We start from the raw sequence: 21505 nt of genomic DNA, 5'->3' as shown, positions 1-21505 counted from the left end.
CGGCCGCCTTTGCCAATATTAACCTCAGTGGGCTGGGCCTTGGAAGATAAGCCAGGAAGGAACAAAGTAGCGGGGCAGAGCCCTCGGAACCTGCGGGGCCGGGGTTGGGGTGGGCCGCGGAGGCCTTGGGGCCGGAAGAGGTCAGTGGGACCGAGGAGTCGAGGCCAGGGCGGTGCAGGCGGAGGCAAGCCAGGTTCAGTGCCCTTCCGACAGACCCCAGGCCCGGATCCATGGGAGGGTGGCCAAGCAAGAGGGGGTGGTGAAGTCCCCTCCTTGCTCTGGGAGAGGAGCGAGGGAGGGAAAGGCGAGGCACCCCCTCGTCCTTGTTGCTCGCTGCCTGCAGACACCTCCCCGGCCCACTTTCCTCTCTCTGGTCCGCGGGTGTGATCCCCTGAGCTGGGGGTTGACCACACCGGACACAAAGCAATGTTGCTGACCTCGTCCCTGGGCCAGGCCCTCGGGCCCACTGCTGTGTCTCCAGGGCCTGGGATCACAGGGCGGGGCTGCTCTGGGAAGGTAGTGAGGCCCACCCAAGATCTTCAGGGTCCCGGAGACCCACCAAATTCTGAGGGGGAGGGGGGCTTGGAGAGGTCCTTGTGCCCCCTGCTAAGCAGCCGAGGCCGGATGGTGCTGGGCCAGTGTCCTGACCACCACGGGGATGGCTGTGATCTCGGCCGCCCTCTCAGATAAAGAAATGTCAGCTCGGGAGCAGCCTGAGCATGTGTCTGAGGTCTCTCAGCCAGTGGGCGCTGCAGCCGGGGTTGGAACCTGCCCCTGGTGACAACTTCCAGGGCCTGGCTTCAGGACAGAGCCCAGCAAAAGGTCCAACCCACCCCCACCAGGCCAGGCACAGGCCACGGGAGCATGTCAACAACTATTTACTCGGTGGCTGCGGTGCACCGGGCCCGCTGGAGACACAGGTGCAGCCGTGAGCGGGGCCCTGCCCACAAGGGCCTCCTCTGCAGCTGGGGACAACGACCCTGAGTGAGAGGTCCCATCGAAAAGGCTATCAGCTCCGGAAAGCACGAAGAAGATGAAGGAAAGGGAGGATGTCTCGGGGGAGAGGGACCGCCTCAGCTAAGGCGGCCAGGGCGGGCCCCACTGGCGGAGGCCAGGACGCAGAAAAGGTGCCTCGGGGAACACCCAGGGGACAGAGTTCCAGGCAGAGGGAGCAGCAAGTGCCAAGGTGGTGAGGACACAGGTAGCCTCGGGGAGCGGTGCGATGGGAGATGCTGCCGGGGGGACAGCCAGTGGGATTTTATTCTAGGGAAGCCTCTGGAAGGTTGGAAGCCGGGGAGAGGTGTGATCTGATTTATGGTTAAAAGATCCCCCTGGCTTCGTGGGGCCCAGAGAGACCAAAAGGCCCCGAGGGAGGCTTGTGGTGCCAGCCAGGGAGCGAGGCCGGCCCCAGAGCAGGGCAGGCACTGTGAGAGGGCTGGCCAGGCCCAGGGTCCAGGGCGAACCAGCCTGGGCGGTGTGGGTGAGGGGAGGAGGGAACCCCAGACCGCTCCCAGGCTTGGGGCCTGAGCACCCAGCTGGATGTCCCGCCATGCCCTGCGGCTCCGAAGAGGTGGATCAGAGAGGGGCCTGATGTGGGCTCAGGTGTGGGGTCAGATGTGGGGTCGGGTATGAGGTCAGGTGTGAGGTCAGGTGTGGGGCCAGGTGTGGGGTCAGATGTGGGGCCAGGTGTGGGGTCAGGTGTGAGGTCAGGTGTGGGGCCAGGTGTGAGGTCAGGTGTGGGGCCAGGTGTGGGGCCAGGTGTGGGGTCAGGTGTGAGGCCAGGTGTGGGGTCAGGTGTGGGGCCAGGTGTGGGGTCAGGTGTGGGGTCAGGTGTGGGGCCAGGTGTGAGATCATGTGTGGGGTCAGGTGTGGGGCCAGGTGTAGGGTCAGGTGTAGGGTCAGGGGTGAGGTCAGGTATGGGGTCTGCAGGGCTGGGAGTGATGAGAAGACAGACGCTGGGGTGGGGTTCGGAGAGATTGGAGCTGGGTCAGAGGGGACCCTGGCGTCTCCATGGTATTTGCAGCCTGGGAACGGGAGCCAGGCAGGAAAGCAGAAAAAGGGGAGCTAAGGCCTGAGCTTCGTGTCTCTGACACTGAAAGGCCCCAAGGGCGACAAGGAGCGGCCCGGGCGGTAGGGAGAAACCTGGGCTGTTTCAAGAGGACGGAGTGGCCAGCGGAGTCCCTAGTGCACGAGAGGGGCACTGGTGACTGGGAGAGCCGCTTCTGGGGACTGTGGGGACAAAGACCTGCTGGGGTGGACAGGGGAGGGACCCTGAGGTGAAAAGCGGGGGAAAGTGAGGACCTGGAGTTTGGCTGGACACGGGGCCGAAGGGAGACGGGGAGACAGGTGTGCGCAGGCGGAGCCAGACCCACAGGGCCGTGCTCCGGAGCAGAGGGTCAGACAGGCACCCTCTCAGACACAGGGTCGGACACACGCGCAGGAAGTGACCGAGTGCGCTGTGACACAGGGACCCATCACTCCATCTAACACAGCCCCACGCTGCCAGGAGACCCTGCTGGGCTCAGATGCCCCAGAAGTCCTGCGGTGTCCCCACCCCCAGCCCCACTCTGCGACAGGGAGCCGAGGAGGTGAGGGCCGGACGTGGGGACGGGCAGGGCCTCAGAGTCCGTGGCAGGTTTAGCCGTGTGTCCGGCCGGAACAGAGCATCCCCTCTGGCCGGGCTGTAGCTGGGACCAAGGGCTAAGGTCCAGGGTGGCCGTGACCCTGGAGTTTCTAGAAGGCTCTCTTTCTAGCAACTTCCACCCGCAGTCGGGAAGGAAAGGAGGGGGCGGCCCGAGGTGTGGGAGAGGTGCCCTCTCTGTAACAGCGGACGGGCCTCCCCCAGGCTGGGCATCAGGGCTTCCTGGGGAGGGCCAGCCCGGGCGTGGAGCCCAAACTGGGGGTGGGGAGGACAGCAGAGATGTCAGAGAGCGCCCTGGCCACCACCCCCACCTCCTGAAGGGACCTGGGTCTCACAGAGCCAGAGTCTTGTCGCCCCACCACCCCCAGCCTTGGCCCTATTTCCTGCTAAAATTTGCTGGGGTGGTCTGACCTTCCGGGGTCAGGGGTCAGAGAGGGGAAGTCACAGTGTATCCCACAGGCCCAGTTGGCCCAGCCCGGGCCTCTTCCCCGCTCTTTCCCGCCACTAGTACCCAGGAGGTGTGGCCTGGCCAACCAGCCACACCCTGAGAAGGGGGCAGGCTCTCAGGGAGCCGGGTCAATATTTGTTGACTGACTAACTGATTGACCAAGTTTGAAGGCCCAGCCCACCAAGCGGCGGGGTGTGTCCTGCAGGGCGGGAGCAGGGATTGGGTTACAGCCCAGGGGGGAGCGGTGGGCAGAACCAGGCCCAGGGCCAGGCCCAGCACTGCCCACAGGCAGGGCGAAGGTGCCAGCAGCTGCCAGCAGGTAGGTCTGGCAGGGCCCGGGCCCGGAGCGCAGCTGGGCTGGGGGCCTCTGGGGAACCGGGCTTAGTGGGTCGTTCTGAGTCAGGGGTGCACGCGCGGGGGCACGGGCTCAGGGTTGGCAGAACTGGGGAGGCGGCGGGGAGTGAGAACACTGGTGGGGACAGGGAGGCCACTGCCAGGGCCATTGACAAGGAAGAAAGTAGCAGCCGAAGGCGGGTGGGGGTCTCCGCCACCGCAGAGTCAGAGCGCGGGGACCCGGGCCTGGCTCTCCGTTCCTCCGCCCCGCGGCCACACCCCTCCCCCTTCTGGGACGCTGAGTGCAGCAACCTCAGGGGCCGCCTTTCACAGGTATCTCAGGAGGAGGAAGTCGAGCGCCTAGGGAGAGGAAGGGGCGCCAGAGGAGGGAGCGGGTGCGGGGTCGGGTGAAGGGGCCCCGGGGAAGGAGCGGGTGCTGCGGGAAGGCTGGCAGTGTCTGCAGAAGGCAGGGAGCATTTCCGTGGGAGGGGATCCCAGGGCAGAGGGGCGCATTGGAGGAGGACCAGGGGGTGCGAGGAGGCGCCTGGGGTAAGGAGGGGCACTGCGGGTCGCGGAGGGGGTGACTTCGGAGAAGGAATCCGGCACAGGGAGGGAAAAGAGGCCCTGGTGGAGGGAACCAGCCCCCACTCAGAGGCGGTGATGGAAGCGAGTTCCCCCGGGGAAGAAGGGCACCCGTGGGTGGGAGGGCCTGGCAAGTTAGGGGGCTCCCTGGACAGGGAAGGGACCCCCTGAGAAAGGTAAGAAGGGGTCCTAGGGGAAAGACGGTATCTCAGAGGGATGCCCCAGCCTTTGAGCATCCCTCCCCCCACCCTCCCAGAACTCAGCTGGAAACACTGCACACAGGTGGCCTAGGGCTGAGGGCCTCAGGCCCTGGGAGCCCGAGAGTAGGGCCCCCTAGGCTGGCACTGGAGACTGGGGCACCCTCTCAGCCCCTCCAGCACGACGCTGTCCCCACCCAACTGAGACCAGCCCAATCCCAACTCTCTGGCCACAGTCTGACCTTCCTGTCCCCCGTAGTGACCACGGTGCTGAGGCCAGCCCGCCTCCCTGCCACCCTGTCGCTGTCTCACACCGTTGCACGCACTACAGCTCCGAGTTGTTGCCTCTGCTCACTGCTTCTGCCTCGTCACCTCTGAATGCCACTGTGCCTGTCACTCGGTGTCATCGCATGTTTTCTGTTGCTTGAGACCACCTTTACACGGTCACTGTGTCTGCTGGTCCCTCATGTCACCGTCATACCAACAGGCCATCAGCTGCAACAGCGGTTCTGGGCACAGTTAGAGCTCACGGTGACTTTCCTTCTCCACCCACTTTGGCTCAGCGCGGTGCGGGACCACAGGCTCATCCATCCAGCAACTACGCGCTGACTGCCTGCCGGGTCGGGCAGCTGGGCGGTAAGCAAGACGCGCCCCGGGCCTCAGGAATCCATGCCGAGGGCGTCTGTGGTCTCAGAGTGGTTCCAGGGTCCCAGGCTTCAATAACGTCTGCCCCCCTCTCAGGGCTGTCCTCTCTGCCCACCCTGCTCTGGGCAGCTCCCCCCATTCCTCCCCTCCCCCCACACTCCCACAGCCACCTCGACCCTCCTGGAGAGGGTTGGGCGTGTCCCAAGGTGCACTGCGAGCTCCCCAGGGCCTGAACCCTGCCCTTGGACGCCACTTTGTTTCGCCTGTCACTTCTGCCTCTGCTTCTGTAACACTGTATCTCGGCCCCACCGGTTTCCCCCTGGGGAACTCAGGGTCAGCGGAGCCGAGATGTTCCTCCCGCTGATAAGGCCCGGTGGAGGGGGGCGGGGACGTGACCTAACACTGCACCGGGGCCACTAGGAACAAGAAGTTCAGAAAGAAGGGGCTTCTGGGTCTGGGGAGCAAAGCAGCCGCTGCAGGAGGAACAGTGGTGGCCTGGTGCCGCAGGACTTAGGTTAGATGTAGGGAGAACTTCCGTGGATGAGGGAGTGAGCAAACCTCACACAGAGGCTTCTGACAGAGTGGTGCCCGGAAGCCTGGGGCGGTTGAGAGTCATGTCTGCCAAGAGGTAAGGAAAGGGAGAGCCCGCTCCTCCCCCTGATAACCTCACATTCCCCCCTTCCCTGGCTCCTGTGCACCCTGGGACCCTCAGGGCACAAGCTCAAGCGAACCGAGTCCCTGTCTGCAGAGCCTCTGGCTGCTTGCGGAGCCTGCGTGTGTTGTTACAAGCTCAGCGCAGGTTCCAGGATTTGAGTGCGCGTGCCTGCCGTGCCCACCCAGCCCGCTCACGTTGGCTAGGCCTGTCGCGTGCTGCGGTCTGCCACTGTCGTCAGAGGCAGTCCTGTGTTCCGAGTCTGCCCCTGAGTCTGCAGAGCTCTGTCTGGTCTGCAGAGCCTGTTCTGTCCTGGGCCTGCCCCCAGGATCTTTCCTCGGAACCTGGGTCTGTTGAGGCAACCTGCCCCTGCTTCCCCGTGTATGAGGCTGGCTTGGGCGGCAGGAGCTGCCCGGCACGTGCCGCCCAGCCCAGTCGGCAGAGCTTGCCTCTTTCTGCCTGCGGACGCTTTTCCAGTTTGTGATGCTTTGCCTGTGGAAGGCACCTCTCCCCATCAGCAGGGCCTCTCTCCTCTGCCGTGAGCATCTGTCCCAAAACCACGTCCCTCTCAGCGGTCTGCTCCTACCTCGGAGCCTGGTTCTGTCTGCAGAACCCGAGCCCTCTTTGTCCAGCCCGTGACGTGTCCCAAGGCCTCTGCCCGATTTCCCTGGATAGAAACAAAGTCTGCCTGCGGGACCTCTTCTTACGAAGAGCTTATCACCGTCAGGGTTGCTGTGTCCACCTGGGAGCACCCGTCCCTTTCTGCCGAGCACAGCCCAGTTTGCAGAGCCCGTGGCCGCCTGCATGCGTCATTCCCAATTCCCTGGGCACCCGTCAGCAGAGGTTCCCGCTCACAGAGCTGTATCTCTTTCCAGAGCTTGTCCTTTGCTGGAAAGCTGGTCCCTGTTCGCAGAACCCGGGCTCTCTACAGAACCCAGCCCTGTTTCAAGAGCTTGCCCGTGTCTGGGGCTTCTGTGCGCGACCACAGAGCCCGTGTCCCTGCCAGCTGCTCTCGGCAAACCCTGCCGTCTCTGAAGAAGCCGCCCCTATTAACAGAGCCCGTCTGTGTGCAGGGCCCATGTGGGCTCATCCCACACAAAACCTCTCCCTATCTGCAGAGTCTGTCTCTAGGGGCTGTGTCGGCAGGGCCTGTGTCTTTCTCCAGAGCTTGGATCTCATTGTCGTGTTCGTGAATATTTGCCCGGCCCGCTCCCACCTCCCTGGAGGCCGGCTTCACGTCTGCCTCCCGAGGCTGTCCCTGCGCTCAGAGCCTGGCCATGCCTAGGGAGCTTTTGCCTCTTTCCAGAGCCTGCTTCTGTCTGGGAAGGACTTCTCCTGCTGGAGATGCCATGCCTGCGCACGCACCTCGCCTATCCAGCGCCCCGTCCATATCTGCATTCTGTCCCTTATGCCAGGTCTGTCCCCGTCTTAAGGGCTGGTCCCCATCCACATTTCGCTAAGCCCTTCCCAGTCTGCAAGGCTCCTCCAGGCCTGCAGGGGCCGTGGCTGTTCGTAGAGTCTTTTTCAGTGTGCACACCCTTCGCTCGTCTGCTGGCCTCCTGTCCGAAATCCCCCGGGTAGGCTCTGCGTCTCTGCACAGGCTGTCCCTGTGCACGCAGGCAGACGGTCCCTGGCTGCAGACCTCGTTGTCCTCAGGAGAACCCATGCCTGTTGCATCCTGCCGTCCCGCCTGGGGAGCCTGTGCTGGTGCACAGAGCTTTTCCTGCCCACACCACCTCCCCCTGGCCGCAGGTGGCATCTCTCTGCTTTGCCTGTTCCTAATGCTCTGGGAGACCTACGCCTGTCTGCAGCTCTGTCCCTGTTTGCAGAGCCCGGCCCTGCCAGCAGAGTCTGTTCTCTCCAGCACAGCCTCGGCCCGCCTGCACGGCCTGTCACATGGCCCACAGTGACTGTCCTGACTGTTGGTCCTCTGTCTGTCTGTCTGCATCGCCTGCTTCTGACTCCCTGCCTGTTTGCAGAGCTTGTCCCTATGTTCAAAGCTCAGGGGGACAGAGCTCAGCCCTGTCTCGGGAGCACAAGCACAGATGACGAACCGAGTCCCTGCTGGCAAAGCCTCCCTGTGCCGACATCTGCGGTGCCTGTCCCAGTCCGCCGGCATTTGCGCGTTTATAGAGTCTTCCTCAGGCAAGGCACGTGCTATGACGAGGCGCTTTGGAGAGCTGCCAGCAGGCAGAGTTCTTGCTTGGAGGCCAGGGTCTGAGAGCTCTGGCTCTCGTTTCCTCCCTCACCCCGGTCTGGCCTAGGATGGACGTCATGAGCCTCCCAGCCATCGAGAGCCACCGGGACCTCCACATCTGGATCGTTGAGGTGAGGGGCAGGACGGACCGCAGCGCTGGTGCCGGGGTGTGGTCTCTGAAACGAGGCTTCTCCCGGGCCTCAGCTCAGAGCTGGTCCTCCCATCCCAGGGGCCAGGGGTGCCGGTCGCGGGGGGAGGGGGGGCGGTTCTTCTGAGTGGTCACTGGGCACCTTCCTCTGCCAGAACCTGGAGATGGTGCCGGTACCCGAGAGGGCTTATGGGAACTTCTTCCAGGAGCACTGCTACATCGTCCTCCACGTGAGCGCCGGGGGGCCTGAGGGCGTGGCATGGCCCAGCCGGGGAGGCCGCTGGTGCAGCGTAGGGTCGGCCCTGGGATCCCATCCCACAAGGGGGCTGCTGCCTCTGAGGCTGCTGAGCCCTTTCCTCCCCATTCTGGATCCCCTGCCCTGTCCCCTCAAGGCCCTTGCACGTCTTGGACCTTGACCTCAGTGTCCCTTCATGCCTTGGCCCTTGGCCCCTCCCCCACCCTGGAACCTCAGCTCCCTCCGCCCCCGGCCCCACCAACACCTGGGCTCTAGGTCCCCCAGAACCTAAAGGACACGCAGGGGGCACCCAAGGACCTGCACTACTGGATCGGAAAGAAGGCGGACGCAGAGGCTGAGAGCGTGGCGGGCAGCTTCATGCAGCACCTGCAGGAGGCGCAGGGTGGCGCCACAGTGCAGCACCGAGAGGTGCAGGGCCACGAATCCGACTGTTTCTGCAGTTACTTCCGCCCTGGCGTCATGTGAGTGAAGGGCTTGGTTGAACTTGGTGTGGGGGGAGGGGGACGGGATTGAGGGGGGACAGCGTGGTGGAGTGTCCTGGGTGACCCTCTCCCTCATCCCTCGTGTGTGCAGTGCTTGGGGATGGCTAACCCCCTGATTGCAGTACAAACCACACACCATCCACTCACCATTTGAAGCGTGCAATTCCGTGATTTTTAGGGTATTCGCGGACTGTGCAACCAGCGCCACAGTTCCAGAGCGCTTCCACCCCCCGACAGAGAGGCCCCATACCCTCCAGCAGCCGCTCCCTGCTTCCCCCCGTGCTCCCTGCCCCATCTGTACAGGTCCGCCTGCTCTGGACATGCTGTGTACACAGAATTACATAACATGAGATGGTATACTGCATTTTATTTGTCTTCATCATGCGATGGACTTCTGAGTTGTTTCCGCTTTTCAGCTGCCATGGATAAGGCTGGCGTTAACATTGTATGCCAGACTTTCTTGTTTTCCAGTTTTGTTGAGATGTCACTGACACACACCGCCGTGTAGGTGTAAAGTGCACAGCATGGCAGTGTGACTCCCGTGTGCTGTGAATGATCGCCACTCTCTGTGTAGTGGACACCCACTAGTGTGTACGAGTGTTCCTGTGGACGTCGGTTTCCATTTCTCTTGGGCTGACACCCAGCAGTGGACACCCATGTCGTTTTGAGTTTGCCTCTATGTTACTGTGCTCAGTAGAAACATGTCTTTTCCTTTAAACTATTTCAAATATGTATTAAATGAATAGTGCAATATATTAGGTTGAACCATAGGAAATTGCCAACATTCAATCATTTCATTTTATACAGTTAAACCTAATACATGCATGTAATACATGTATGGGCACATGCACATGTATATATGCACATGCAGGAAACACCCCACTTCGATATGTGTTCACCTACAGATGGGCACACAGCCCCACACACATGGATAGCCATGTCCACCCACACACATACATGAATGCCCATTTCCACCTACACATACAGATGTTGTTTTCCTGAGTTCCACACGCTCACACCTGCACCCACATGGATAAACAGATACTCAGGCTTCCACTTGTCTGCAAGTGCACTGCATGTGCATGTGCAGGTTTGTGTGTACATGCATGTGTCTACATCTGTACACATGGACAGAGACACCCCATGTCCACAGGTATGCATGTGCACATGCATGCACATGTCTGCATATTTACACATAAACACATGCATGCTCCTGCCCTGTGTGTGTGTGACCGTGAGTTTGTGCACACGTTCATATCTACTTGCACATGTGTGCCGAGCAGGCACATGTGTATTCTCACATTCATGCATGCATGCATGTGCTTGCATCTACACTTCCTCCTGCACAAGGCAGTGCACAGCCTTACAGGGGACCCCGTACCCCCCGCAGCTACCGGAAGGGAGGCCTGCCCTCCGACCTCAAGCACGTGGACACCAACATGTACGGCGTCCAGAGGCTGCTGCGCATCAGAGGGCGGAAGCACGTGTCAGCCACAGAGGTGAGGCGCCAGGGTTCACTTGACCTCTGTTTCAGCTCAGGCTTCGTGAACTGAAGTCTAGGGGTGTGTGGGGGGTGCCAGGGGAACGGGGAGCCCATGGCCATCATCCTTCCCAGATGGCCTATCTTGTTGCTAAATTTATTTTTCAGTGACAGTTGAAATACAATGTTACATTCCTTTCAGATGTACACGTGGTGGTTAGACATTTGCGTAACTTACGGAGTGGTGGCTCCGTGAAGTTTAGTCCCCAGTCCCCAGGTGGCCTCTCTTGAATGAGGAGGGAGAAGGCAGAGCTGGCTGTGGCCCCTCTGACCCTCTGTGTCTTCGTTCATCGCACGGCTGTATTAGGAACTTGGGGCGGGACCGGGGGTCTGGGGAGGTGGGACATGGCCAGACAGGTGTCGCACCTGGATGGTCCCTATAAGCAGTGCACAGGGAAGAAGTGTGATTTGGGGAGGGAGACATACACAGCCCCCTGCTCTCACACATATTGTCATCGTCACTCACAGGCACACACAGTGTCTCCCACTGTCACCCCTGAGGCACTGCGGTCCACTGAGTGCCCTTGGGTCGTGGTGAACAGAGTGCACCTGACCTTCATGGGTCAGGAAATTCACGCACATGCCAGTCTTGGGAGCACAAGACGGGGTGCTGCCATGTGGCAGGCGTGAACAGTCGGGCACCCGATGTCTGTGGTGTGCGTGAGCCTGAGTGTGTGCGTGAGCCTGAGCGTGTGCGCCACTGCGCACGGCAGAGAGCAGCCCTGTGACTCAGAGACGATCCCACGCAGCTTCACACGCTGTCACCGCAGATTCAATGACCACACATCCCTGGTGGTGCAGAAACGCAGGGTCTGGCCCGTCACCCTGGTACAATGGTCTAAGTCTCCCCTCTCACTCGGGCTGGAAGGTAACCGGGCTTCCCCAGGGAGAGCACACTGCTCCCCACGCAGACACGCAGGCACTGTGACCCATGAGTGCACGCACTCGTTCATATTCGCTGTACCTTCACATGTGTGTGAGTGTGCATGTGCACACACATTTACACATGGTAAACACATGTATGCCCCAACCACACACACATGTACAGGTACAGGCACACACTGAGTGGAAAGTGTCATACTCTGTGGTGTGCAGCAGTATTCACAGTCACACACACCTAGAAATGCACTCGGCCGCAGCCACTGAGCGGCCCTCAGGGTGTCATACATGTCAGGGCATACAGACACATGCCTGCACGCCCTGACAGCAGTGTCATAGTCATACAGACATGCAGGTGCATAGAGCCTCGTGCAAGTGACACACCTGAGCTCTGCTCGCCTAGGTGGGGGCTGGCTGCAGTTTCCCTGCCCTGGGAGGCTGGCGGTCTGATGCACTGTCCCCCTCCCTGCCCCTCCTGGCTCTGGCAGGTGGAGCTCTCCTGGGAAAGTTTTAGAAAGGGCGACATCTTCCTGCTGGACCTGGGCAAGCTGATGATCCAGTGGAACAGGCCCAACACCAGCGTCTCCGAGAAGGCGCGGGTGAGTGTCTGCCCTGGGAATGGAGGGGCGCAGGACGGGGGTGGGGGGCGGGGGCGGTGTTCCTCCGGGTGCCCATCCTCCGTCCGCCCCGGGAGGTAGGCCTGGCTCTCCGCTGCCAGGGCCTGCTCTCCGCTGCTGCAAAGCAACTACTAGGTGCAAGCTGAGTCAGACCCTGCACGGGTGGTACCTCTGGGTGCCAGCTAAGGGGACACCCGCCCCCGGCTCTGGGAGTGGAGCGGTGACAGGGAGGATCTGGGATGCTGTCTCGGGGGACAGGGGGCATGCTGGTGGGGGGTTAGGGGGGCCCTGACTGCCGGGTCCTCTCCTGCAGGGCCTGGCCCTGACCTGCAGCCTCCAGGACAGGGAGCGCGGGGGTCGTGCCCAGATCGGTGTGGTGGACGATGAGGCCGCAGCCACCGGCCTCGTGGCGATCATGGAAGCGGTGCTGGGCCGCAGAGCGGGCCTCCCGTACACCGCCATGCCCGACGAGAGCGCTAGCCAGCTGCAGAAGGCCCACGTCCACCTCTACCAGTGAGCAGACCTTGCCAGTGGGCGGGGTGGGTGCCAGAGGCCGGGCCGGCATGTCCACCACCACAGTAACACCACAGGGTTTCTGGAAAGCTCTCCAGAAAAGGCTCGTGGGTTTCTGGGCAGGCCACGTGGGACCCTGGGCCTAGCCTATATGTACTCTTGCATGGCAGAAATCCCTCATACGGACAGGGCAACGCAGGCCCTAAGAAGGCCAGGTAGTTGCCAAAGGCCTCTCTACTCAGGGCCCCAGCCCCCGTGCCTCTGCCTCGGGGTGGGGGTGGGGCTAGAGTGGAGCCAGGCCAGGAAGAGGCTGAACTGCGCACATCTGGACGCCCACCTGTCCTCCAGTGTCTACGAGAAGGGTAAGGACCTGGTGATCCAGGAGGTGGCGACCCGCCCGCTGACCCAGGACCTACTGCATGAGGAGGTGAGGCAGGCCTGGCCCCAGTCACCCCACCCACCCCACAGCTCTGCCGGGTCTGGACGCCCCCTGACCAGCCCCACTCTGGCCCCCAGGACTGCTACATCCTGGACCAGGGGGGCTTCAAGGTCTATGTGTGGCAGGGACGCCAGTCCGACCACCAGCAGAAAAAGGCCGCCTTCAGCTGGGCTCTGGTGAGGCTGTGGGGCCCTGTCTCAGGGGCACAGAGTGCGGCCCTGCGTCTGGAACCGGGAGGCCGCCCTGCCCCGGGGCCTGCGGGAGGAACCGCCCTACCCTGAAGTCTCGCTAGGAGAGTCTCTGTCTGGGGCTGAAAAGGGAAGCCGCCCGCCCTGGGGGCCGTTGGGTGGAGCGCAGGAAGGACCCTGCCAGGGCCTAGGCCCGGAGACAAACCTCTGGGTCTGAGAAAGCTCGGCCCGGGGGTGCGAGGGGAGCACAGGGGTTCTCTGGGGAACTGGAGGCATGTGGCCGGCCTGGGGTGCCCTGAAGGGGGAGGCCTGGGGGGGGTCCAGTTAGCACCTAAGAAACCGTGTGTCAAAGGATGAGGTGGCCCTCCCTTGAGGTCTGAGACGCCTAGTGCACAGGGCGACCCTCCCTTTCAAGGAGGGGAGACCCAGCTCGGCCTGGGGTCTGACGACTTGTCCTGGCTGGCCCTGCCTGAGGTCCCCCAGACAAAGGGGACCCTGCCTGTCCTCAGGGACCTGGAGGAGCCGGTAGTGGCAGAGCCAGCTCAAAAAAGCGGATCTGCAGCTCGGTGAATGACCGCTGCTGCTCGGGGCTCCGCTGGCCCCGCCGCAGGAGCGTCAGGTCCCTGGGGGGGCGGGCGGCGCAGTGGGCCCCACCCCAGCACAGGCCTGACAGAGCCCCCGCCCCAGGGCTTCATCCAGGTCAAGGGCTACCCGCACCACACCAACGTGGAGGTGGTGAGCGACGCCACGGAGTCCGCCGCCTTCAAGCAGCTGTTCCGGTCCTGGGCTCCGGAGCCACGTGGGAACAAGGACCTGGGCAGGATCCGTGAGTGGGAGGGGCGTGCCTGCGGGGGGCGGGGCCCGTGGGGCGGGGCTGCGGGGGCGGGGCCTTGGGAGGTGACACCCAGAGCCTGGGTGGGCGGGGTGAGGAGGCGTGGCCAGAGGGGACTTCCGGAAGGAAGGGCGGGTGGAGACAGGTGAAGGGGCCTGTGGAGCCACTAGGGCAGCAGGCACCAGTGACACCCGCTGCCCCACCCTCAGGTAAATTGACTCAGGTAAAGCTCGACGTGGGCAAGCTGCACAGCCAGCCTGAGCTGGCGGCCCAGTTCAGGATGGTGGACGACGGCTCCGGGAAGGTGGAGGTGAGGGCCACTGGCTGCGCGCCACAGAAGGGATGCGTACACAGGGTAGGCTTTGTCTTCAGGTGGCCCAGCTCCTCCTGAGTACACACCTACACACCAAAACGGACACCAGGGGCCTGTGTCCCGTACACGTGCCCTCCCGACAGCGGGCTCACGCAATCATGCCTAGTCCCTCCCGCACAGTCATGGCCAGCCACTCGCACGACAGGCACACCCGGACACACACGTGTGCCCTTTTGCCATATGCATGACACAGCCATCTGCAGGATAACACGGACACACACACTCACACCTTGTCGGTGCACTTCATCACAGCCCGGTGCACAACTGCGAGAGTTCTGCGTCTCTCGTGATCGGTCACATACAACCAGGAACCCACAGGGGCACACCAGCAAAGATGCACAGTCACGTAATCACAGCCCCACACACCCAGCCCCCAGCACACAGCCACACACGGTCACACACCATCAGCCCCGTCTGGTCTCAGACCGGCATTCTGGGAGAGGGAGGAGCTGGGGGCCACTCCCGGGTTCCGAGCTGGGGGCCACTCCCGGGTTCCATGCTTGGAGCAGAGTTGCATCTTTACCTGTTGGCTGATCTCCTGGGCAGAGCCTCTGATTCCTTTGGGCCTTGGTTTTTCGTTTTTCTATAAAATGGGGGCAAAAACTGTGGTCCCATCTGGACCCAAGGCTGGGGGTGCTGTGAGACTCTGGGACCACTGGGCTTGTGTGAGGGGTTGCAGTTCTCAAGGTAGGTCAAGGTCAGAGAACATGTTGTTTCTCCACGGTCTCCTCCTACAAGTGCCCGGGTATGGTCGGACAGAAGTGGTAAGAGAGGAGAGCCAGAGACAGGAGGAGGCGGGGCAAGGCAGGGAGGAAGGAAGGAAGGAAGGGGGAGCAGGGAGAGACAGGGGGAACAGAGAAAGACAGACGGGAGGAAGGAGACAGAGAGCTGTGCGGGGAGGAGCAGGGGGTGAAGAGCAGGGAGAGATGGGGCACAGCCAAGGAGCTGGAGAGGGGGACCGGAAAGCGAGCAGCAGGCGAGTGGCAGACAAGCAGGGGGCAGCCCCAGCCTGGAGGCCTGGCAGCCAGGGACATGCCGCTCCCGGGTGGCGGGTGTTCGGAGTCAGCCTCTTCTGCAAAAGGCTGAGTCTCGATGCACTGGTTTGGGGGAGAACCTCTCCCAAGCCAGCTGCCAGGCTCCGCACGGCACAGGTTGCCCAGGCTTCATTTCCTGCTCTGTGAAGGCACACGCTGTTACCCCCACTTCACAGGCTGGAAAAACTGAGTCTCAGAGAGGCCTCACTGCCGACACAGGCCACCCTGGGGTTTGACCAGGTGGCCTGTCTCCAGAGCCCGTGCTCACCACCCACAGGAACGAGAAGTCACGCTGTTAAGTGTGAGGAAGTGTATTCGTTTCCGTCTTGGAACAGGCTTTGTATTTTCAAGTGACTCTTGAATCAAGGGAACTCTTCCAACTGCCCCAAGGCCTTGCTCCTGCCCAGCTTCCGCTGCCCTGGCCCCGGGCAGTGAGCAGTTCTGCCAGGGCCTGTCCGCCCCTCACCCGTGCCGTGGCTGGTGGGCTCCGGCTGGGGGTGGTGTGTGGCAGGGGTCAGGTTTGCCTTGGCAGCCTCTGGAGTCCTCACCCCTGGTTTGTCCCGGGCACCCCGTGCCAACTCGGAGTCCCGGCTGGGGGCAGGCGGCACGGGTGTGGTGGGTCCCAGGGCCCCCTGGGGAGAGGGTCACCTGCAGATCCTCGCACAAGCCCAGCAGGAGCACAGAGCAGCTGCAGAGTGAGGGGCAAGCTGCATCCCTGCCCAGATGAGTCAGAGAAGGGCTTTCAGGCTGGGTGGGCACCGGGTGAGCTCAGCTGGAACAGACACCTGCACCCATCGGCCCCCTGCTCCCCAGGTGTGGTGCATCCAGGACTTAGGCAGGCAGCCCATGGACCCCAAGCACCATGGACAGTTTTGTGCCAGCAACTGCTACCTTGTCCTCTATACGTACCAGAAGATGGGCCGCATCCAGTACATCCTGTACCTGTGGAAGGTACGCAGACGGGGCGGGGGGGGGGGGGGCAGGGGGCGGGTGATATGGAGGTGGGGACGACAGGCTCCTTGCAGGCTCAGAGCTGAAGATCTGAGACTGGGACCGAAGAGTCTCTCCAGACCCCCACCAACCCCGTCTGCAGGGCCACCAGGCCACCGCACACGAGATACAGGCCTTGCACTGCAGTGCCGAGGAGCTGGACCTCCTGTACCAGGGGGCCCTGGTGCAAGAGTATGTGACCATGGCCAGTGAGCCGCCCCACTTCCTCGCCATCTTCCAGGGCCAGCTGGTGGTCTTCCAGGTAAGGACCCATCGTGGCTGCTGTGGTCACCGCCCCATGGCTCCTCCATGTGCCAGTGACCCTCATGTACAATGCTCACCCCTCTTCGGGCCAGGGGCCCACCCGATCCCCACCCCTACTCGGGCTTCCTGGTGTTTGTCTGAGGCCCAGGAGCTCCAGGGGTGCCCCCTGACGCAGGTTCTCCCCCAAGTCCTCAGAGCCAGCCACGAAGCAGGCTCGCAGGCGAGGAAGTGTAATTGGAAGGGAGCCAGGACCTTGCTTGGGGTCACACACAGGGGCAGAGCTGGCCCCCACTTTCTGCCTCTCAGCCTGGGGGACTATACCCTGACCCCTTGGAGAAGGGGCAAGGGGTCCATTTAGAGGGGCCTATCTCCATCCCAGATGATGGGACCCTCACACTCCACACCCAGTGGGTACATACGACAGTGGTGGCTTCAAGAACAGGATCCCTGAGCCTCGAGGCCGTCTGTCCCCCACTGGGGCAGGGAGGTGGCCCCTGGGAGCCCTTGCCCCAGCTGATGCCCAGCCCTCTCGTAGGAGAGCACCAGGCACAGTGCGAAGGGGCAGCTGGCATCCACCACGAGGCTCTTCCATGTGCAAGGCACCGACAGCTACAACACCAGGACCATGGAGGTGCCGGCCTGGGCCTCAGCCCTCAACTCCAGTGACATCTTCTTGCTGGTCACAGCCAGCATCTGCTACCTCTGGTTTGGGAAGGTACCGCCAGCCCTGACCATAAATTCACGCCCAGGGCAGTGGCGCAGGCGGGGACGGGGCCACTCCACAGAAGACACAACTTCAAGTCCAACCTTAGGCCTGGGGTGGGGGGAATGTGACCCCTCTGGAACATGGGGGAAAGTACAAAGCAACAGGTGGACCTGGGAATCTGCAGGTCAGAGCTAGGCTAGACCCAGCCTGCCTCCCCTCCTTCCTGCCTCGAGCAGGCCGCTGCCCCTTCCTAGCTCTCTTGGGAAAAGGAGGAGGCCTAGCTCAGCTTGCCAGAATCTTCTCTGATCTTCAGCATAAACCAGAAATGACCCTCAAGCCTGGGGGTCCCCAACCATGCTCTGGACCCAGAGAGGGTCTCAGTCCAGGTGACCCTGACCAGCTGAGGAGACAGACGGAGGCCAGGGGTGGGTGGGGGGGCGGGCAGGAAGGGTGATCCCTTGCCCGTGCATGCCCTCCCTTCCGCCCAGCCCTCCCGAGACCCAGGTGCCTGGGAGGGGGCTGTGAGGCTGGAGGTGAAGACCCCTCCCCTGCGGGGCCTGACCCAGCCATTCGCCTGCCAGGGCTGCAACGGTGATCAGCGGGAGATGGCACGGACAGTAGTCCCCGTCATCTCCGAGAAGGACAAGGAAACAGTGCTGGAGGGCCAGGAGCCTCCCCAGTTCTGGGACGCCCTGGGGGGCCGGGCTCCCTACCCCAGCAGCAAGAGGTGACAGGGTTGGGTGGACGGTGTTCTGCTTACCAGAGGAGGGATCCGAGGCCCAGAGAGGGTGGGGTGATTAATTAAGGGTCACATATGGTGCTGGAGGGGCCATACAAGAACTGAGGGCTCTTGCTTCCCCATCCCAGGGGCTCCCAGGAGCAGAACCCCACCTCCCCCCATCCTTCACTCCCCAGCCCTGAGCAACTTGATCAGGAAGATGCAGAAAGAGCAGGGCAGTGGTGCCCTCTGCTGGCTGAATGTGCTCCCTGCATTGCCCCAGTCCTGCACCATCCCATTGGCAGAAGCCACTCCCCAACCCCACAGTCCCCAGGGGGGTGGTGCCCTGTGTGTGTGTGTGTGTGTGTGTGTGTTAACAGTGTATGTGTGTGGTGTGTAAATGCACAGGGGTGTGTAGGGCAGAGTGAGACCTCAAAGGGAGGAGGGAGCTGAGTACCTCCGCTCTGTGTTGTCTGCATGGCCTGGTGTATGCACCGCACTCCCCCAAGTCTCGGGACAAGCCTCCGGAGCTCCTAAGTACTGCTGTCCCACTCTCTCAGCCTAACTTCCCCCCTCCCTCCTTGACCCTGACACCGGACCCCAGCCGGGGATGGGCCAAGCAACTCCTCCCCAAGGAGGTCGGGGCTGCAGCTCAGGCCTGCCCCAGGAAGCCAGCTGGGCCCACTCCTGGGAAAATTCATGGGGCAGCTTGCACCACAGCTGGGCTGAGCTGGATGGATCCCCTAACGTGCTCCTCCCACTGACAGACAGGGGCACTGAGGCCCAGAGAGGAGCAGAGTGGGTGGAGCTCAGAGGCGGGCCCAGCCCCTGGCATGGGGGCCCCTGTGCTGGGGGTAGCTGGGCTCCGGCTGCACCCCAACAGCCTTGTGTGCACCCTGGCCAGCCTCCCCGAGGACGTCTCCGGCTTCCAGCCACGACTGTTTGAGTGCTCCAGCCCGAATGGCCACTTGGTCCTGGTGGAAGTGGTGTTCTTTAGCCAAGAGGACCTGGACAAGAATGACATCATGTTACTGGACACCTGGCAGGAGGTGAGGCAGCTGCAAGGTCCTGCAGCGGTGTGTGCGGAACCGGGTGTGCGCGAGCATGTCTGTGTGTGTCCCTCACCATAGGGCTGTGTGTGAGGCTGCAGCTGAGTCTCGGTGACAGTGTGACACTGGCTGACTGTGCAACGATGTGCCCGTGAACTCAAGGCCATGAGCAACAGCCACAGCGAGCCTGCAGGAGCCTGTGGCTCTGTGTCAGGAGCTCAAGTGTGACCTGGACTGGCTTTGTGGTTGTATGTGGCCCCCGATGTGCTTTTGAATGGCAGGCGGCTCCAACTGGCTGCCTGGGGCCGGCGTGTCAATGTAGGTGTGTGTCAGTGTCAAGTTCACGTGTGATGCATTTGCCTTTGTGTGCGTGGCTGTGTGGAACAGCTGTGGGGCCCAGTAATGGCCTGCACCTGGGAGGCTGAGCCACACCCAGTGAGGCTGTGCATGGGAGACTGACAGGTCGTGGGTGTGAGTGACTGGGTACTTGTGTGGCTGGGCAGTGGTTTCTGCGTGGCCACGCGCATGGTTTTCTGGGCTGGATGTGTGCGACTGTGCAATCAAGTGTGATTGTGCTTATCCACAACTGTGTGTGGCTATGGGTGACAGTGTGTGGCTGCGATTTGCTGTCTGACTGTGGCACTGTCCATGACACTATGTGGACGTCATGAGGCTCCCAGGCTCCCATGTTACTCAGAGCAGCACCAAAGCCCTCCCCGCCGCCCCACGTGACCCGGCAGCCCTGACTCTCTGGCCCCATCTGCTCCCACCCTCCCCGTGCCTGCGCTGCCTCAGCCACAAGGGCCTCCTGCTGATCCTCAGAGATGCGGGTGCAACATTCTCCCCCAAGACCTCCTGTAACTCTCCCCCTCCCCTCCCTCAGACATCATCTTCTCTGTAAGGCTCTCCCTGACTTTAAATTAAAATGGCCTTATTCCCACCGTCACCGCACTCATTGTCTTTCCCGTATTTTCCTCCACCTGATAACATTGCAGATGTTACTTATTTTTCTGTTTCTCCCAATACAATGGGAACTCTCCAAGGGCAAGGACTTTTGTCCCTTTTTTTTCCACTCTTGAATCCTCTGGCCCGCAATAGGTGCCCAGTATCTGTGGACTGAATGCATGCACATACGTGCCTGCAACCTTCTGGAGTGTTGATGGGTATGCAGATACGGTGGCCAAGCTGTGTGTGCCTGGCATGTTAGGGGGCTCAGCCCATCCGATGGGCAGGGCTGGGAAGGGAGTGGACAGCTCGGGGCAGCCTGTCCACCCGCCTAAGGCCAGGCCCCTTCTGTGGCCCAGATCTTCCTGTGGCTCGGAGAAGCTGTCAGCAAGCAGAAGAAGCAGGCGGTGGCCTGGGGCCAGGAGTACCTGCACACCCATCCGGCAGGGAGGAGCCTGGCCACGCCCATTGTCCTGATCAGGCAGGGCCATGAGCCTCCCACTTTCACCGGCTGGTTCCTCACCTGGGACCCCTACAAGTGGACTGTGAGTGAGGTATGAACCCCCAGCACCCCCCCCAACCCAGGGGAGAGGGGCTTGCCTTGGGCAGACTGAGAGGAGACCTCCAGTGAGGGCTGGGGAGACCTGGTCTTGTCCTCAGGCCCCCTCCTGGGTCCCACTGGTGCCCCTCCATCTCACCCCCACCCTGGTCTTGCCCACAGAACCACCAGCCCTATAAAGAGGTGGCGGGAGGCTGCCTGGGAGCGATCTCTTCCATCTCTGAGATAACAGCAGTGAGTACTGGGGCCTCCCAGGCTCCCCCGGGGGTCTGGGCTCGGTTGGCGAGGTCCAGATGGGCCGAATGGGCAGGGAAGGAGCCAGACGCTGGTAGGTGGCAGGGGCTGCAGTTGGGGGCAACAGGGCCAGTGGGCTCAGTGTGGCCTCCCCGTGGGAGCCTGTCCCCCATCTTCCTCAGCCTGAGTCCCCTCTATGGACAGGGAGTCAACAACTTCCAGCTGTCCAGATGGTCAGGCAATGGTAGGACAGGCCCCTCGGCCCTGCAAGCCTTCAAGGGCTCCCAGGACAGGTCAGAAAATGAGCTGGAGCCGAGCCCCAAGGCCAGCGGCAGCAGCAGCAGCACCAGCACCAGCATCAGCAGCCCCAGCAGCAGCGGCAGCAGCAGCTCCCACAGCAGCCCCAGGTCCATGATCAACGGGGGCCTGTCCCGAGAACAGCTGATGTACCAGGCCGTGGAGGACCTGCCAGAGGGCGTGGACCCGGCCCACAAGGAGGTAGGTGCCCAAGACCCCCTGCCACTCGCTGCCCCAGCACTAACGCACCGCCCGGGGCGACACACTGATCATGAGCAGTGGGCGGGGCGCCCAGGCAGATGTGTGCTCCAGATGCCGCCGTGATGGGCACAGAGATGTGGGCGAGGAGAGCCTGGAGCCCTGGCATGATGCTTCCAGCTGGGGAAGGGTTTGGGGCTCCGTTGACACCCTCGCCTGTACCCACCTCCCCCCACCCCCCACAGTTCTATCTCTCCGACTCGGACTTCCAAGATATCTTCGGGAAGTCCAAGAAGGAATTCTACAGCATGGCCAAGTGGAGGCAGCAGCAGGAGAAAAAGCAGCTCGGCCTCTTCTGAACCCAGGCCCTGCTCCCGCTGGCTCCACTCCCATGGCCGGGCCCCCCTGGGTACCTCCCCCACATGCACCCGAGCCCCCAGGGAGACTCCTGGGTCACCCCCTCCCCATCAATAAAAGCTTGTGGCCCTCACAAGGTGTGGTGTGCAGGCTTTCCAGGCTGGGTCCCTCAGCAGGTCCACCTGTGGGGAA

General features: G+C 62.3%; 1 protein-coding gene across 4 annotated transcripts; it reads left to right on the top strand.

Moving 5' to 3' along the window:
- The first annotated feature begins 59 nt into the window (after positions 1-59).
- VILL (villin like) lies at positions 60-21436 on the top strand. 4 transcript variants are annotated; one of them, XM_045857046.1, is made up of 22 exons: positions 60-140; positions 4689-4837; positions 5427-5474; positions 7763-7826; positions 7999-8073; positions 8355-8560; positions 9972-10080; positions 11489-11599; positions 11931-12130; positions 12479-12557; positions 12647-12745; positions 13445-13583; positions 13799-13899; positions 15810-15947; positions 16090-16248; positions 16786-16965; positions 17538-17683; positions 18579-18723; positions 20028-20222; positions 20390-20461; positions 20666-20959; positions 21202-21436. In XM_045857046.1, the coding sequence occupies exons 3-22, from the start codon at positions 5461-5463 to the stop codon at positions 21313-21315; spliced, it is 2640 nt and encodes an 879-aa protein (XP_045713002.1). In that variant the 5' UTR covers positions 60-140; positions 4689-4837; positions 5427-5460; the 3' UTR covers positions 21316-21436. The 4 variants fall into 4 exon arrangements, with proteins under 4 accessions (XP_045713002.1, XP_045713003.1, XP_045713001.1 ...); XM_045857047.1 differs by lacking the exon at positions 60-140 and adding an exon at positions 173-193; XM_045857045.1 differs by lacking the exon at positions 60-140 and adding an exon at positions 3279-3408.
- The last annotated feature ends 69 nt before the right edge of the window (positions 21437-21505 follow it).

Source organism: Phyllostomus hastatus, unplaced genomic scaffold, assembly GCF_019186645.2.
Source record: "Phyllostomus hastatus isolate PE091 unplaced genomic scaffold, TTU_PhHast_1.1 phas_scaffold_129, whole genome shotgun sequence".
NCBI lineage: Eukaryota > Metazoa > Chordata > Mammalia > Chiroptera > Phyllostomidae > Phyllostomus > Phyllostomus hastatus.
Note: the sequence above shows the minus strand (reverse complement) of the source record. Positions and strands in the feature narration are given on the sequence as shown.